General features: G+C 43.5%; 1 protein-coding gene across 1 annotated transcript in view; it reads left to right on the top strand.

Moving 5' to 3' along the window:
• The window catches only part of LOC138493140 (zinc metalloproteinase-disintegrin-like ohanin), a 415,575-nt gene that overhangs the window by 303,648 nt on the left and 92,303 nt on the right, over positions 1–19,624 (top strand). Inside the window, exons 15-16 of the mRNA XM_069620331.1 lie at positions 891–993; positions 3,198–3,357. Coding sequence (XP_069476432.1) covers positions 891–993; positions 3,198–3,357 — 263 coding nt within the window. The remainder of the gene's footprint in view (positions 1–890; positions 994–3,197; positions 3,358–19,624) is intronic.

Raw genomic sequence — 19,624 nt, 5'->3', positions numbered from 1 at the left:
AATCTGGGGATTACAAGAAGTGTGAATTATTTAGAGGAGATTGGTGTGTTGCATAGGTTGTAGTGCCGTATTGTATAGAATGTATGTTTTGCAGCTTTCCCAGCAGTACACGTATGCTTTAGAAGATCGAGGCATTGCCGAGGTTGTGCCAATCTTTCTCTACTTTTAAGAAGGATCCCTTGTCTAAGTACAGCGCCCCAGCCAGGCTTGGCCTGTGGACTGCTCACCCTTTCCTAGGCATAGTCCCTGTTATTATATGTTATGCTTATATGTTGTACCTCCTGTTAGCGCTATTATGCCTCCGGGACAGTGACATGCGCTTTATAAACATACAAAATAAATTAAAAAATCAGCAGACACAGAAGGATTAGTGTAGGTTAGCAACATGTGTAGTTCCACTGTGAGTTCATCATTGAGTCTGACAGCATCATATGTTTTTTTTTATTTTTTATTGTTGTGTTCTTAGTTTACAAAACACCTTGCACAGAATATACAAAAAACATACAAAAGCATACAAAATAGATATTAAAAGAAAAAAAAGAAAAAGAAAATTATGACAGAAAACAGAAAATTCTCTTGTACTATCTAGTTGAACTCCTTAAAAGATTAAAATAGGACAACCATAACCATTTTCAACATACATCATAGTAAATACACAAGAGCATCAGATACAAAAAAAAGGAAATCATGTCATGTTGTTGACATAATCAGTCAATAAATCTAGTAATAGCTCATCAGGTAACACGATTCTTTTAATGCAGTTCTGTAGTTACTAGGATCATACTTGGAATAGGGCCCTGGCAGTCTGGTGTTGCATATGGCACACTGTACTTCGATGTTTGCATTACTTGAATGTGCAATTTATGGAGGCAGCCCATTTATTCTTTCAGGTGCAAAGTTGTCAGAAAAGTCCTGCTTTAGGGTCAACCACCAAGGGTCGTATTATGGATACTGCATAAAGAAGGGCGATAAGTATATAGCTTGTAAAAGGAGGTAAGTGTGCACTAACTACAGTAAATCAGTGTGTGTGTGTGTGTCTGTGCTTCCTCACGTTACATGTGACAGTGTTCAGAGATTCATTTCTTAGACTTACACTCTCTGCTTTTCTCATTTTTTGTGTTTCGTTTTATTTATTTGTTTATTTCTAACGCACCATAGCCTGCCAAATGTACTCCTTTGATGCAAGTTCCAGCATAAAATGGAGCCCACCCAGCTGGCTGCCAGCACAGCCATTATCTGCATTCTCTCCACGAAGTTCACCAGTCAGTTTTCTCTAGTTAAAGTCTGAGCTGGGATGTATCAGGCAAGTTTAAAACAATGTATTGTAAATCGGAGCTCAGCAGAAACCAGGCCAGAGACAGACTACCCTCTCTTGAGAGAAACATATGTCCCCACAGGGCTGGACTGGCCTACGCGGTACTCTGGAGATTTCCCCGTGGGCCTCTGCACCCTGGGCCTCTTTTGTATGAAATGGGTTGGGCCACTTTGAACATTATTTGCAGGGCCTCTTTCGGTTTACAGTCCCCACTGCCCAGCACATCTAAAAGGCTGTTCGAATGATGTCTTTGGCAGCAGGGCTTGACTGAGAATGAAAAGTGGCCTTTAACTTGTTTTTCGAAGTGACCCCATATCCCACTATGCAACCACGCCAAACCCCTTTAGCTATGGGTTCGAGGGATTTTCTGACAAGAACATTTGGAAAAACAAGGTCCAAATACTATTTCTTAACACACATGTTTTACTATATATGGTTTCAAATGTATTTAAACATAACTCACACTTCCTATATAACATTTGTAAAGTGTGAGAAATAACACGCTGGAAGCTGTGTAACACATTCCTTGCTTCAAAGCGATCTGGGGGATGAGGAGCGATGGAAGGAAAGGGGTGGGTGCATGGGAAAGAAGTCAGAAAGCGAAGATCCCAGCCCAAAAGAGGCACGTGGTGCAGAGTCTCATCGGGAAATCTGCAGACGAGTTTCCTGCCTAGAGATAAATGGATAGTGTACCCAGTGCCTGAGATAAGAAGTGGCGTGAGGTATTGGGACAGTATTTCAGTGTCAAACTCCGGCCCCAAGCAAATGCCATCATCCCCTTCTTTCTTGCTATGCACACACACAAGGCAAGTAAATACCTCAGTGAGTTAATGCAATGCTCGTGGCATCTATGAGCCAAGCAAACATTTGCTTCTAACTTCGGCCCCCTTCTCCCCTGCTGATCTGTTTTTTTTCTCAGCACTGTGCACCTGGCCACCCTCTGTCCTCCGGGCCCAGGTACCTGCTCACCATGCACCCTCCTGCACTGCCTCCTGGCCACCCCTTGCATTGGGGTCTGTATCTATACCCATACAGTCCCCCACCCCCGTTTTTTCTTTTGCACTTATCCGACATACCTTGTCGGCTATACTCAGCACTTTCCACTTGCTGGCTGCACTACCATCTTTTATTGCCTTTATTATTTATTTATTTTACTTATTTATTATTATTTATCTGTTTCTCTTCTGCTCCGCACTTTCCGCTTCTCCCCCATTCCATGCACTTTTCCCCTTTCCCTCTCCCATGCAATTGCGCGTGCTCAATGACACTGGGCCTAGTAAGATCGTTGTTTTGTTTTCCCCTGTTGCCCTCCATTGTCTTGTCGCGCTCTGAAACACTTGTGTACGAGCGCGATATAAATAAAATATGAATATCAATATCAATAACAGTAATTGCCCGGTCCAGTGGTCGAAGTGCACGAAAAGAAGTAGTGGGACTATGCTCCCTGCTGGCCTGCTCCAGCTCCCCACACACACCATCACCATGCCCCCTCCCACCCGCAATCCAAGCCTCCAAACAAACACGCCTGCTGTTTAAGGGAATGTTCAGTGCAGTGCACTGAAGTACAAGTCTCAAGTACAAGTCTCAACTTCTTCGTGCGGTTTTATTTAAAAACTAAGACATTCCGGAATGGTTTCTTTTTAAAATAAAAGTATAGGGAAAGTAAAAAATAAATGTGTAAAAAAGGTAGAGGTGCACCGCTCTGTTCCTGCCCAATTCGACCACTGATTGAAATAAATCCTATTCTAGAATGATAAGTGCTGAGGTGGGATAGTCATAAAAACATTGCATTTGCAGCTGCGGGTCTAATGCAAGAAGTGTTGCATCAGCAAACACGTTCGGCTATGAGTTACCACAAAATAGTATCCTCTCTCTTAAACAGACATGTGATGTGTGGGAAGCTGTACTGCAGCGGCGGCTCAGGCATGCCTGCATACGGATCCTTCCTGAGGTTTGAGGACTGCAAAACCTCCTTCCCTGATGAACCCGGAGCAGAAGACAAAGCCATGGTGGCAAATGGAACCAAATGTGGGGAGAGCTTGGTAAGCATTGCAAAAACTGTGCCTCCCGCCAGATCACATGCAGTGGATCATTGCTGTAGAATCATGTATGTAACTTTCACAGGAAACTGTTAGCACCTGTATTTCATTCCACATGCTGTTTCATCTGCCATGATGGCATGCCAGTGGAAGGTGGAAGTCATTAACCACTGCTTGGATGTTAGAGCAGGGAATACAGCACGTCTGTGCCTCACATCCGTCTCCTTAGACTCTCTGGAAGCAGAAATGGTGCGGCACTAACTGAGAAGGCTTTGCTGACGGCGCTGGAGCCATCAGCTTGTCAGTTCCATTGAGCTGTGTCTCAAGCGCCGTCAATCACCGAGCCGCATATCTGTGGGCATGACGTCACGGCTCCCGCACCTTTTGGGATCCACGTAGGAAGCAGAGGGAGGTGGGACTGGGTGGCAGGAGGCCATGTACTGCATTGATTCTGGGAGTTGGGGCATAGGAAACTAGGGCAGTTAGGTACCTAGGTATTCAGAGTTTTGGTGTTGGGGAACCTATGCACAAAGAAGTGTGGAGGGTAGAAGAACCAGGTGTTTGGGGGTAGGAGGGCACTGCTGGGGGAGATGGAGGGAGTCTGGCAGGAAACCAGATATTGTTTTCATTTTTTGGTGCGTTGGAGAGCAATAGAGGCAAAGGAGGGTGGCTAGAGGCCAGTTATTCTAGAGGACATCAGGGAGCAACGAAGGTCCGAGTGAGGTGCCTATGTTCTATATGCTCCCGTCGTGGCGTCCATCTCCACCCCTCCAATCCTGCCTCATGGGTGCTGTGAAAGGGCTGGAAAAGGGGGTGCAGAGAGAGCCAGGCACAGCATCACATGGTGATGGGCAACTATCAACAGCAGGGAGCGCTTCACTCCGATGGTCCTTGTGAAATCACAGACCACTGTAGCTTCTCCCTTGTTTCTTCTCTGTTGACACCTCTAACCCCCTCAATGGAATGTGTCCTTGTTTGTGATCGTTACCTATTTACAATTCAATATTGTATTCCCAATTCAGCAGGATGTGGTCCTGGCATCAATGTTCTGGAAATGTGTGCCATCCTGAAGTGTTTGACATTTTCCAACAGTTCCTACAGCAATGCTCCTTTCTTTTTGTGTGATGAGAAATTTCTTTTTCACAGTGGGTCCCATTTGCTATTTTTATTTGAATTTAGTTTTCATAATGTCAAGGTACTAAGTCTCTAAAATACACATCAGGGAATAGTGTGAAGCCAAGTAAGCCAAGGGCAGAAGGTTGGCTCCACAAAGAAAGCCCACCTTGGAACATACATTGGTCGAGAATGCAAGGTTTCCTGGCCATTTCCTCACTCCGTTCCTCTTCCATACTCATTCTACAATGTCGTGCTATCTAATATTTGTATAGTGCCTACTGCCATATTCCTTGGTGCTAAAGCACTGTAGGAAGCATGGCCTTTCAGAAGAGTGTGGTCTGAAAAGATGATATAGAGGAGCACTGCAATGCATGCAACAGAAATTTTAGTTTAGGCACTGTAGTATGACAACAATCCATGTCTAGTGTGGGGACAATCGAAGACAAAGGGTGAGAATGCAAAGGCAGTTTTAAAGATGGTAGAGCCTATGTTAGAGCTGGACTGATCTATTTTGTGGCACTGTAAAGCTATGGGGAGCAATGCTAGAAGAGGAAAGTAGCGGGAATCACAAGTGCATGAAACCCTAGGGTAATTGTGTATAGTATATGTATTTAATAGTTTTTTTATAACGCGCCTAATACCATACCGGAGTTTGGTTTCTAAGCACAGATCCAGGATTCAAACCTCTGTTGTTCTGCATGGCCTTGCTTCCAAGACCAGTGCGTTGCTCCTGGCTATCCTTGAGTTGAGTGCTCTACCATGCTTAACATGCAATGTACATGCATATAGTAGAGACTATGTGGCCGCAGGACCACGTTTGTTTGTGGGACTCACTTGTGTGCTATGAGGAGCAGTGCTACGTCCAGCGTATGTGCGCAGTCAATGATGTGCAGTCACGTGCACCATATATTGTACAGATCTGTTCCTTAACTCAGCAGTGCTGTTGCAGCATGCAAAACATGAGGGGTCTTATATATCTCCCACCGCTAGGCGTCCCATACTCAGAGACATGGAATTCCTTTTGCCACACCAACCAGATCCTCACTGTGCTGCTCTCACAGAAGCCAACACCTGTGCCAGACAACGTGTTGGTGCTGGAGCCCATGAGTGAGTCAGGAGTAGAGCCAGGGTGCCTGCCACACCATCTTGTTAAGTTCCTGATGGGGGGAGCCTGCTGTTTCTGACATGTTGCGCAGTGGCGGCTGTGCAGGGCTTCGCTGAACCAAACACGGGTCTTGGAGATGCCTGCGCAGATCAGCTCTTCCTCCACCCCTATATGATAGACTACAGCGCATTGGGTCTGGTTAGCTGCTGATGTGGGAGAGTGCACTAGGGTAGAAGAGGAGAGCTAAGTCCTGGCATGGTTAGTGTCGATGTGCTAGAGGCCAGGTCTGTAGTACCCATCTGTGAGGTGTCTGTGTGTAGTGTAAGGTGGTAGGAGATCTTAGAGGGGAGTCTGTCAGTTAGGGTCGTGGGGAGCAGGCAAAACAACGTAAAACCTGCACTCTTAACCCAGGCCATCTGCAGATGGGTCCCATTGCCCTAGCTCCCAATGCCACCGTTCTCTCTCTGTAACGCTCCCTCTCTATATCTTACTCTGTCTCAAATAGAAACATTGCACCACACGAAGAACAAAACACGCATCTGCTAGTAGGCAGATGTAGGAAAGGGGCTATCTAGAAACATAGAAATGACCACAAATGATTGGCTAAGTGTTACGGGAGGCAAGAATTTTAGGTTGAAGGGCTGCTTGAAAGCAAAGGACCTCAGTCACCCAGTTTATCTTCCTTAGTATGTTGGTTAGAGGGCTGAGAGAATCTTCTAACCTTACTCTAACATGTTCAGGTGCTATGCCCTTGGCCTGCTGCAGTTTCACTTGTTATGGGCAGGGCCCCTTGAGGCAGGGCAAGGCATTGTCAGTTGATCGACAGGCACTGATCAGAGCAGGTTGCAGATTCAATCTTCATTCCACCCATAGGTCTGCCATGCTGTCATTGATCATGGCAGGGTCCAGATTCCATCCTTATTTTAACCATAGGTGCGCCCTGCTGTCCCGATTCCATCCTCATTTCACCCATAGGTGAATCGGGGCAGTTGCCAGTATCCATGTTCTTCTTGCCCAGTGGTCTACCCTGCTGTCACCGACAAGAAACACACTCTTCAGGCACAGTCCAAAACGAAGCCCCTCCCCCCCAACAACAGCCACAAATCACCCTTGTTTTGATGCAGCAACAGGCCTTGTGATGAAGCAAGGTTCAGAGCAGATGGACAGTTGAGTGTGGATTCCTCAAAATAATATTCAGCAACTTGCCCTAATAAAAAAAGGGGCAGGGTGTGATGGCTGCAGGATGCTGAAGAGCAGTGTGTTGGCAGAGAGAGACAGTTTTTTTTTCTTCTCAGGGTGGGGAAGGTGATATGAGGGACATTCCAATAAGACCGAAATCTCAAGTTTTCAGTTTCTCTGCCCACTTGCAAGATGAGAGCTGTTCCCTTCAAGGGGTCTCCTGGAACCAAGGAAGGAACCCTCTCACTAATTAAACACTATTTACACCGCAGGAGAAATGAAGGAGGACATTGGCTGCCATGATGGGCCTCATTCCGAGTATGGCGTTAAGGGATAGCGGCCATTGGTAACGAGACCGGTGGCGGTGATCCCTTACCGCCATACTCCGAGTTCCCTTTGCCCCCTCGCCCTTAACGCCTGCTTTGAGCAGGTGTTAAAGTCGAGGGCGCAAAGGGGCCTCCAAGCCAATAACGGTGACCGTAATGAACGGTCACCGTTATTTGCATCTTCCCCATTCCCATTGAGCCCTATGGGGGCTCATTTGGGAATGGGGAAGAGCCTTGGTGAATGGGGAATTACCGCCCCGCCAACCTTGGAATGGGGCGGTAATTCCGCCATCCACCAAGGCGCTGCCGGTCCGGGTACGGCGTCAACCAAGGCGTTAATAGCGCCATTGGTTAGCGCCGTACTCGGAATGAGGCCCGATGTCTTTCTGAAGTGCATGGGATGTTCACAGAATTTTGCTTTTGCGTTTACACATTTTACTCAAGTTGGTAAGAGGTCTGAGTTAAAATGTCAGAGAAAGCAGCACATGTAGCCCACGCTTGTTCCTACTGTGGAGCCGCTGTGTTTGTTCTCTGTGACCACAAGAACAATGGTACAGTGCTATCGCTTGGCTTCATGCTAAACCAGCTGAGTAATTTAAAGGGGAGCTGTGCAACAGAATGAAGAAGTTTACAAGTTCCTAAAAAAAGGGAGCATAACAGCATCTGTCAGGATAGAATAAGATATTTGGTAAATGTCTGTGTTACTGGGTAAGCTAGGTCCAGGGTTGTAGAATGCTGTCTGTAACATCTCTGTTATTGTACCCAGCCCAGTGTATAGATCTATATACACATGTACACATTCCACATAAAGAAGATTTGTGTAGATCACTCAGAGAAAAGTGGCAGCTGTGCGGATAGTATGAGCTATTTTTTATGTGCCTGGGCCACACTGTAAGCTGCGTCTATGGTTGTAGAATGCTGCTTGTAGGAGCTGTTTTGGTCTACTCTGCCCTGTGTATAGCCATACATACAGACAAAGTATATATATATATATATATATATATGTTCAATGAAAAAACTTTGTTAAAGGGACGTTATGGTTACAAGTAAAACCGAAAAACCTCAGATATTCACCAGTTATGGTAAGCTAAGCAACCATAACTCACACCACCACTGTGAACTGCTAAGACTAACACCCAGGACATCAACGATGACATCACAAATGTAATTGATGACATCACTGATGACATCACATATCTGGCCCACTTGTTTTTGTTCACTAGCATATCTAGGCCAGGTGGTTTTGTTCACTGTCAGTCAGAATATAAAAAATCAAAAGGTGCTATATATCTAGACATTAACCTTGTCATATGTCCTTAAAGTACTTTCCATAGGGTTTGGTCTCAGCTCATGGTGCACATGGATGGGGAAATAAGCAGGTTTCAAGCAAACAATTCATTTCTATATATAAAGATAAACTCTAATGCTATTAACATTTTCTGATGATGCTGTTTCTTTCTTCCTTACTTTAGTTTCCCTGTATGTGCCTCTGATGTGTGTGCACTGTGGATCTTCATATGTATTGTTTGTACTAGCACACATTGTTAGCCAGTTATTACATGTTTAACATTACACAATCACAACTGACATCTTTTTACCAACATTATAAACACAACCCCTTATAGGGACTTTAATTCAAAATGAATTTCACATGTGATGTCATCAGTGATGTCATCGAATTACATTTGTGATGTCATCTTTGATGTCCTGGGTGTTAGTTTTAGGAGTGCACAGTGGTGGTGTGAGTAATGGTTGCTTAGCTTACCATAACTGGTGAATTTATGAGGTTTTCGGTTTTACTTGTAACCACAATGTTCTTTTAACAACGTTTTTTCATTGAATTTCATAGGTTTTTATAAGTGCAACTTAGCCATAATGTCCCCTTAACAATCTTTCTGCATTGAATTTCATAGGTTTTTATTAGTGCAACTTAACCATAACGTCCCCTTAACAACATTTTTTTATTGAATTTCATTGGTTTTTATTAGTGCAACTTAACCATAATGTCCCTTTAACAAAGTTGTTTCAATGCATTTCATAGGGTTTTAATAGTGCTGCTTAACCATAACATTCCTTTAAAGTTTTGTCAGTGAATTTATAGGTTTTTCTTTGGTGTAACTTAACCATAACGTCTCTTTAACAAAGCTTTGTTCAGAGAATTTCATGGGTTTTTTACCAGTGCATGATAATATACTTGCACAATATAGTAACATTTTTGTCCAATTTACAAAACGTCACCTTAAAATTCTGCCATTTCCCACCTTCTAGCATCATTTTTAACACTTCTATACGTTTTCCACTGTTTTTGCTTCCGTCCATGTCTGCGAATGTCTGACGTCATTGCGGACCTTCCGGACATTGCCACGTGACCATGCGCTTGCGTGCGGCATGATGCCGTGTCCATGAACGCGTTTGCACTTCACGTTTCAGATCCTTACTTTGAGGACAATTCGGAACTGCATTTTCGACTGATCTAGGAACTTTCAAGCTCACAATTTACCCTTGATCAGCTCCTACACCTATTCTTACTAATTATCCATTAACAATCTAGTACAAAGCACATACTTGGAAGAATAATAGCAAAACGGATATTTATCTTAAAAATGGCATCAACTATTGGTATCCCTACTCCCCAAGAGCCACCACCGCTCTGCACTGAGTGCAGCTTTGAACTCAGTTGCAGACTACCTGGACATTACTCCTACAGGACCACCTCCATGCGCCGCCACACCAAATCCAACCACTGCAATGCTCTCAGAAACATTTTTCCTTTGTTAGCAAGCAGTAGGCTGTCTTCCTCCACATCATCTTCCTCAACCAAGACTGTAACCACACAGCCTACTTCTGTGGTACACAAAATCCCACCAGCTAACTTGTAAGCAATAAAAGAGGCTATTGATCCATATTTTTCAAAGACAACAGTCCTCTGTATATACTGCTGTTATCACCGAACATGAAAAACACTGCCCCCTGCCTTAGATGTAATGCACGCCCAACATCTTCCCCTGTCCACTTACCCCTCCATATCTGTGGTTGGTGCACCTTCCCTCATGACCCTCCCCCACTTTACTTACTGGTATCTCCTGTAAAAAAAATAAATACAAAATAAAACCACCACAAAAAAAGGTTTCTCTAACATACAATAAGGACCATAATTCATGGACCTTCATAACTATCCATGGTCCCCTTTCCAGGGCATACATCCTTAAAAGACCTGGATTGCACGTGCACACCATTGCACAGGATAGCTCTTTTTACAGTTATGTTCGTAACACTCCTTCATTGCCTTCTTTTAAACAGTCACACATCTATCTACCTATCAATTCCAAAAACTCTACAAATAACCTATCAACATATTTAACTTCCACACACCAACTGTCACTTATCAATGTTTGGGGGTCTCTGCTTTGTAGGGTTTTACATCACCAAGGTGCAGCCAGGCTCTTCTCCCTTGTACTCTAACCGCCATGTGGGTGCCCTCCTCTACATGGTGTGGTCCTTCAAAATGTGGCTTTTGCCATTGTAGTAAAAAGCTCCTATTGAGCCTTCTGTCTTCAGGGTATAATCCTCTGAGCTTCAGTAATGTTTTGGGATTCATTTGATTGCTGTCTTCATCATTCTTCTTTGACCGCCCCTGCCAGATCCGAAGCTGTTGAGACATAAACGCAGCACGTGCCATCGTTGCCATCAAGTAGTCATGCATTTCAGTTCCAAGAACATTAGACATGCTATGGGCATCAGTTAGCACTTGAGTGGGAGGAGCAAGAGAAACATGCATACAGCTTCCCATCATCAGCTCATGAGGAGTCAGGTGATGGTCGGAGCCGGGCTGATTATGTAATGCAAATAGGTCCAAGTGTAGACAATGGAGCCATATCTTTTCAAAGTCACTTTTAGCTTGCCAATGCATTCTTTGAGGAGCACATTAAGACACTCACAAACTCTGTTTGCCTGTAGGTGGTAAGTAGAAGAGAATGTATGCTTAACAACCAATAGGATTGTGATGTGCTCAAAGACTTTCTTTACAAAATGTGGTCCATTATCAGACTGGAGGACTTCACACAGTCCCCAGCATGGGAAGACCTTGCATACGTGGAACTTTGCAGCACATGTGACATCAGGATATGTGCATGGACCAGCCTCTATCCATTGAGAGAAAGGACACATGACCACTTGCATAAACATGTAGCCGTTACACATTTGGAGCATATCCACATAATCAACATGCAAATGTTGGAAGGGTCCAGAAGGATAAGGTATTGGTCATCTCACTGTTCACAGCATGTGCCCTGCAGTGTACTGCTAACAGACCAAAACATTTGTAATAAAAGCAGCAACTTGCTCCACTAAATTTGGTATGAACCACTCTTCCGTGTTTTATGTGCTGGGTAATGTAGGTGATCTAATACTATGTTAAGTAATCCAAGGGGCCTAACTGCTTTTCCAATGCTGTCCTGCTGCCACATTGTATCTGTGGGGGACAACAAGCACCTCCTATGCATCCATAACTCTTGTTCCTCTAGTGGAGCTCATCCCTGCAATTCAATGATTTGGGCTATGGGCAATGTATTACATCTTTCTTGCATTACCTTGTCTCATGTACCTGTATATTTATTGGGTGCTGTATGAAATACAGTGTTTTTGGCTCCTAGGTTGGTGGCTGTGTTGCCACAGGAAATTAAGTTTGTTCCTTTTGTATGCGCTCTGCACTTCACCACAGCGATGGGAGGTGGGAGCTGTAGTGCGCCTATGAAACTGCCCAATAATGGTGCATGTTGCACTGGCATGCCATTTGCACGTGGAAAGCCACGCCTTTTCCAATGTGACAGTCAAGCGTCTACTGTTGATGTCACTTAGGTGGAGTCAGAATACACAGTTACTTCCTCATCCTCATGCATTTCCAGTGCCAAAATAGGTGCTACCAATTCTGCTGCTTGTGCTGAAAAATGCAAAGGCAATCTCGCACTTGCCAATGTCTCAAAGTTGCCATTCAATTTTGCTTTTACAACTTCAGTGCCCATGTGCCTTTCATCTGTGCTTTGGTCGATCCCTGAGGAATGGTCAATGAAGAAAACCCCCCAGGGCATCTTCCTTAACATGTGGTATATCATCAGGATAATTTGTATATGTGGTGCAATCATGCGTGTAGCCTCCTTCCTCTACTGGCTCTGTTAAAAATCTTGCTGGGTTCACTACTCTACAGGTAACAATTTGTATTGCTGAATTTGAGATTATGCCCCCATACCCTGATGCTCTCTGTGTGGTCAATGTGCTTTTAGGCTTTTAAAGGATGGAAAACAGGGAATGCTCCACATTTAAGGCCACATATAACTTTACTGTACAGCCCATCCTAATACTAGCAGAGTTCTCAATTGCAAAGACTGCTGCCACCAATGAATATTCACAGGGATAATGGCTTCTCATCACTGAATCTAGGATTTCACTGTAATATTCTAATGGTTTGATTCCTAGGGTAGTCTTCTGTGTGAGCACTGCTATCATTACTACTTCATTTGAATGACAGAATAAGAAACATTCTGCACTGTAATTGGGGATCCCTAAAACAGGTGCTGTACATATTGCTGTTTTTACCTCAATTAAGGCTTCTGTTATTTTACCTGTCCAGGCTATGCCACTGTTCTCCTTCTGAGCTTACTTGAGTCCTTTTAAGAGGAATTTGACATAAGTACTGTAGTCGAAGACCCATTCCCTGCAGACATTGAAATGGCTGAGAAATTGTTGCATCTCCCACACTGTTTTTGGTCCGGCTCTTTTTATAGTCACATCTGCTCTTTCAGGGGCCACTTTTCTTCCTTTCTGAGATATCAACTGTCCTATGTACAAGACCTCTTCCTGACAATATTTTAATTTCTCTTTGTCTACTTTGTACCCCTTCTCTGCGAAGACTTTCATCAACTGTATTGAATATTCTCTGCATTGTTCTTCTGTCTCTCTTCATACCAAAATGTCATCTACATATTGTATACCTTTACTTTCAAGGTGTACATTTCCCAGGTCCATTTCGAGGACATTGTTGAATATTGAGGGAGATTCACAGTACCCTTGAGGTAATCTTGTATTTTTCAACTTTTTCCCTCAAATAAAAAATGAAGTCAAGTCTTGTGACCCCTTTTGAAGGGGGAGTAAAAAGAAGGCATTCTTTATATCCATCACTGTGAAGTATTTGGCTTTGGATGCAATATAGCACAATATGGTGGCTGGAGTTTGGGACCAATGGGAATTCTGCTTCTACAATGTTGTTTAGGTGGTGTGAGTACTGAATAAATCTCCATGACACCCCTGTTGATTATTTCACTCGGTACACCTCTGTGATACATGCAGATTCTGATGTGACTAGTATTCCTTGTTGCACTAGAGTGGAAATGGTATCATAATTGCCTTCATCTACCTCTCTTGACATTGGGTACCCTCTCACCCATGGCAACATGACTCCTAGCTTAAATTTAATTTTCACTGCACCTACTCCTCCTAATGGGCCAATATCATATGGATTGCTAATCCACAGCATGCTCGGTACCTGTGCCAAATCTCTCATTATGAGTCCAGCGGTAGCTGTGCCGGTAAAACCATCAGGCTTCTGCCAGACCTGTGGTGATTTACCGGCTCTAGAGTTGCAGAATTTACCAGGGCATTACAGCCCTGGCAGTCCGGTAATTCCGGAGCTGGCATTCCGTTACTCCCATAGGACTTCATGGAAATGGGGATCACGGAAACACCAGCACCATGTTGTAATGGTGACGGTGTTACCACGTCCATCTGCGGGCAGTGCCGTTTCACCCACCAAGGCAGACCTGGCAGACGGGGGGGCACCCACCCGCAGAATTCAGAGTATGCTGGTCTGGTAACATTGCTACCGGCAAGCGTACCGGCACTGTTGTTTGAGGCCCAGTGTCTTTTTTATCAATGACATTCTCTGTGGTACTTCTCTGCTCTCGATTTTCAACCAATACATGAGCCTTTTGAAAAAAAAACTACCTTTTCATCTGAGTCATCATCTGTGAACAATTCCTCATCTGTCAGATCGTCAGTCTGTGTGTCTCATCAAGAGCTATCACTGTTTTCCACATTCTTCCCTCATCATCAGTCCCTTGAAGAATCACCCTGTTTTACCTCACTATTACTGCTTCTAGTCCTATTGGAATGGCATGCCCTTTGTCCTCATCCATGAGAACATCTGGTCTGAACAAAAATTCTGTAGGTAGCCAAAATGTTTTGCCCCTTATTCCGGGAAGCCATGCTAACACTATGATTACTCCATAAAGAAAGACTTCTGGGTTCAATGGCACACCCTGCAGTGCTTTCTGGCATAGAATGCTGATATACAGTCTTGTGCATTTACACAGTGAATCCCTAGAGTGAAACACATCATCCCCTGACGAGTTAAGGATATTGTCATGTTGAGTGTGCTCATTAAATCTCTCCCAATATGTTAACTGGTTTCTTGCGGGAGTACAATAGTGGAATGGAAAGATCATGTTTTCCTATAGTGACGTCAGTAAAAGGAACTATACTTGTAGCCCCAGAAACACCCTGTGCATTAATTTCAATGCCTGACGTTGGGTACTTCCCCTTCCTAACACAGGACATGGTCATCCTTGTATCAACAAGGAGGTAACATTTCTTGTCACCTATGGTAACCCTGACCCTCGGTTCCTCTTGTGAGCCTGGTGTAACTGATAGGATAGAACACATCAAGTCTCTCCTTGGGCTGTCCTATTGTCAATATAAGTTCATCCCTGTACCAGTAAAATGGTTCCCTCCTACCACGGTCACACTCCGTATTCTGGGTGTAGGTGCCTGAGACCCTGCACTTGTGTTCAATGTTGCCATGGTATGCTGTTGTATGGGTGCCTGTGGTTACATCTGTATTTGTTGTGTTTGCATGGATACTTGCTGTGTTTGCATCAGTGCGTGTTGCTCTTACATTGGTGCCTGTTGCCTTTGCACCGACTTTCCATGCTGTACAGGTTGCATTTGTGGTGCATACTTCTGATATTGTGTGTGATCCTGGGCATACTATTGTGGTTTCCTTGCACCAAAATGCCTTGTGGAGCTAGTGTGCTCTATAAATACTTATAATATAACATAACATAACATCACATAAAAAAAACATAACATTAACATAATATTCAGGTGGCCCTGTGCTATATGGTGGAGGATATACTGTTCCCCCTCTAGGAATGTGCTACATTTTTCCAAATGTCCAATGATGAACTGAATCTCTGGCCATGGTTTTGCTTCCATCCACACTATCTTTTTTCAATTGTCTCTGCACTGGCTCAGGCAATCCCTGACAAAACATATGATAAAATATAGATATGGTTTTATCTGCCGGCTCTCTCGTTTTGAGCTGCCATTTCTCTTGAATCTCCTGAATATAAGCAACAGGATCTTCGTCATCATGCATTTTGAGCATCATGATAACACTCATGGCTGATGAATTGGGATATTGCACTCTCCATACATTGTTGTACAGTTAACAACAGTGCTCTGTCAGGAGCAGTATTATGAGCTGTTACTCTGGGATACCCTACTCGCTTACAAATGTCATCAGCTCTCTCCCGATAATGTCAGCAAACAAGCTCTTTATGTCACCCTACAGCTATTCTTATTCCTGTTGTCATTCTTTCTAATTCATATATCCAGTTGCCTGCTCCCGATGTCAGAGTTGGTAATTTACACACTAAATTATTTGTGTCCATTTGTGGCCATGGTACATAATGCAGCTGTCCTCCCCCTTCTCTAACAATGGAAATTGTGTAAACTCTGTGCTTCATCCAATAGCAGTTAGTCTACGTCACTTGGGTATGGCACCTATCAAGTTAACTCTCTTCCATCCTGGTAAAGCTCTCCACCTTCTCACATAGGTTGTTCCTTCTTCTAAATGTTCTGATCATGTTTTTTAGGATCCTCAAGCATTGATCAGGTTCTGACATTCTTTCTTCTCCTTCGAAGCCCAAACACATTATCTCTTCCTCTGTTTTTAAGCATGTGCAGCCTTTTCCTCTTCCTATCTTTCACCTTCCTCTCTTTCCTCATCTGTAAAAATTGTATCCCAACTTCCATCACTTCTCTCATCTTCTCTGTCCTCAAAATCCAGTCTCTTTAGGGGGAACACCTTATCGGATCCTCTCATCCCTTCCTCCAATACACTTAATTTTCCCCTTTGTGGAGACACACCTCCGCTCCTTGTTACACTGAGGACACCACTGTCTCTCCTCCTCCCATACAAATTACAGATTCTCTGTGGCATGGCTTCTCCATCATCTTCATCTGGAAGGGTACAGATTGTTCAGAGTATCTCCTCCCCTTCCTTATTTTGTCTTTCTAAGATCCTCTCTCTTTTCCTCCATTCCTGGTCTTGATATCTCTTTTTATCTTGGAGCTGGCAGCCTCTAATGATCTCATTGATTCCTTTTTGTTGCCTTTCTCTGCATACTCTCATCTCTCATTCTATTTCCCTATCTCTCTCTTCCTCAATGTTCCTCTTTCTCTCTCTTTCTAAAATCCTTTCTCTTTATGTTTCCTCTTCTTGTTTCTTTTCCTTTTCCCTTTCTCTTTTTGTTTTCTCACCCTCTGCTTTTCTTTCTGTAGTCTCTCTCTTTCCTTTTCCTCTAGTTCCTTTCATTTCTCTCCTTTATGCTTCCTCTCCTATCTATCTCCCCCTGGCTTCCTTTCCCTTTCGTTTACTTTCTCATTAATTCTGTTGCATTCTCTTCCTTTTCCTGCTCCATTCTCTGTCATTTCATTTGTTCTCATCTTTTCTCCTCCTCCTCTTTTTTCTCCTGTCTTTCTCTAATTTCCCTATCTTTATCTTTAGAATTGTGCATATTTCTTCCTTCTAATTTAAGCAGTAGTTGTCCTCCTACCCACTCGTTTCAGGTAATTGCTGTCTCCTCCTTCTTATCCTGCCTGTCATTCTGTCTCTGGATCTCTTGCTGCTTTCGTTATACTCATCGCTCGTGAATACTGGCATTTGTTTATTTATTTTAGCTCCATTTATAGCATCTTCACTACTATAGGTGGGGGCATATATGTGGGTTTGTGTACCTTGCCTCTGCTTTTAGTTCTTTCAATGGATATGATACCTATATTTTGACAGATGGATCGATGATCTGAGGAGGAGGAAGAGCCAGTGTGCTGTGTCCTCCCATTCATGCTGATTAAGCATTCACTCTCTCACGGGTGGCTCTTCCGTCTCACCCCCATACATCTTCCACAATGGCTTATCATTTTTTAGTTTTTCCCTTTGTATACATCATGCAAATATGTTCTTGTGTGTTTCAGCACTGATCTTGAAAGAGTACCCTCCTATGGCCAAGGCATGAACATCTTGCCCGTTGTGCATTTCACCCACTCTGTGTGGTATTTGGCTATGTTGTCCTTATACTTAGGCAATGCCTTACTTAAATGCATAAGGGGAGTGTCTCCCATGATGTCATTTCACAATCTTGACTACCTATACTAACCAGACCTTAATGTAACTTCAAACGGATTACCTCTCCACTCTTCCTTCACACTTTCTTTCTAACAATATTTCCCTCTATTTCCAACACCTCTACATTTCCTCCCAACACCTTCTTTTCTACAACAACTATTCAGGCAACTATCACAAATGCCACCATGCTTTGGGCAACACCCTTTGGGTCCAAACCACATCTACAAATGATCTATGATCTGTACCAATATGCACAAGCCCTTACATTCCACAATCAAACCACATTTCACCCTACTGCTGGCGACAGAAATAACTACACAAATAGGTGCACCTCTAATATAATACAACACAGCTGTCTTCTTGTTGCCTGGCAAGGGATCCTTATCTCTTAATCTTATCCCAGAAGGGTGTTTGTATCGCACTATTTCCATGCTTGTTTTGGGCAATCTCTTTATCATTAATCTCTCATCACGAGGTTTAGTGTGTCAGCTTCCATAACCTTGTTACAGGTATTCTCTCACAGATCAATCCTTTATCATCCCTCAATTCCGATACTATACACACATTTCCCTACCCTATCTGTTTTGCCAAGTCAATGCTATACTTACATCCATGGATAGGCTGAGGCCTGCGGTATCGATATTCCCACAATCAGCCAATCACTTTCTGTACTGTAAACACCACGTGAGAATCGGGCAGGATTGTCTCCAAAGGGGCACCTGTTAACCTTGTCAGTTAACGCGTGACTCACATGTCTCCATAGGTCGCCTCGTAGTCCTCAGGCTGTGGCAGGGCATCTCAACAATCTGAGGGTGCTGGCCAACCATCTGAACGGATACCATACGCAAAGGTATTACTGGAAAGCACCAGTATATGCAGAACAGACAGTCTGGGGAAACCTGCAACCTATAACAGAAATAGTCAATGTTAACGGCAAAGCTGCATTATGAACAATCCACGTAAAGCATGGACAGCAATAAGCATGGAAGTCTCAATAGCTCTCAAAGCGTTCAAGACAGAACTGTGAATTATAAGTGAAAAACACCTCATACCTGATGTAATACTACAAACTTAGTTGCAGAAACCTACATGATCGGGGATTGGGTAGGGGCATTGGATACATAAATAAAGTACTAGCTGGGGCCGCTGTTGCCTGTGTCCTGATTGAGTGTTGTCTCAAGTGCCCTGGAGGATGTTTCTCTTGTCCTCTTGTTGGCAAGTCTTGCTTCAGATTGCTCTGGTGTCTCACGTGCCCTGGAGAATGTTGCTCTTGTCCTCGTGTCAGCAAGACTTGCTTCACTTTGCTCTGGCATCTTGTTTGCCCTGGAGAAATTTGCTCTTGTCCTCTAGTCGGCAACTTGTGCTGCTTTTTGTTGTTGTGTTTCAGAGGCTCTTGACAATGATTTTCGCTTTGCATCAGATGGAGATTTTCCAAGTGATGTTTGTTTTTTGTGCGGCTTGTTTCAGTCACTCAATGTCTTCAGCACATTTGAGAAAATGTCCCAGAAAGATTGATAGATTCTGCTCTCTTCTTGTGAATGAACTTAAGTAAATTATAACCTTGCAATTTCCCATATTTGGAGTGGTGTGAAAAAATAAATACATTTTTCTTTTTGAATTGCCTTTTTAACAATGCTTTAATAAACATCTTCACACTGTATACTGTAGTTATTAATTTCAAAAGAATAACTAACACAGTGAACATTTGCTTCAGACACTTTTCCAAATTTTGCCTCCTTCTATTACCTACTGTAGTGAATTTATTAAAATTTTACTAGGTTATTTATAATGCGCCTAATACCCAGAGATTTCTAAGCGTGGATCCCGGGGATCGAACCTGTGTTGCTCGCATCATCTCACTTCCAGTGCGAGCACTTTTCCCCTAAACTATCCTCCCGAGACAATCTGGGTGAGCATCAGTAAATGAGGATGTCTACGGAGTGAATTTTTTGCATCCATAGACTACAATCCTGCCACAGACAAATGAGGAATCCATGCAAAATTTGGTAGCAGTGAGTTCAACTGTGAGGATTTGTATAGCCGGACAAACTTACACACATACATACATTCAGCTTTATATATAAA

Source organism: Ambystoma mexicanum, chromosome 10 (assembly GCF_040938575.1).
Source record: "Ambystoma mexicanum isolate Mex_15411 chromosome 10, UKY_AmexF1_1, whole genome shotgun sequence".
In the NCBI taxonomy this organism is placed as follows: Eukaryota; Metazoa; Chordata; class Amphibia; order Caudata; family Ambystomatidae; genus Ambystoma; species Ambystoma mexicanum.
Note: the sequence above shows the minus strand (reverse complement) of the source record. Positions and strands in the feature narration are given on the sequence as shown.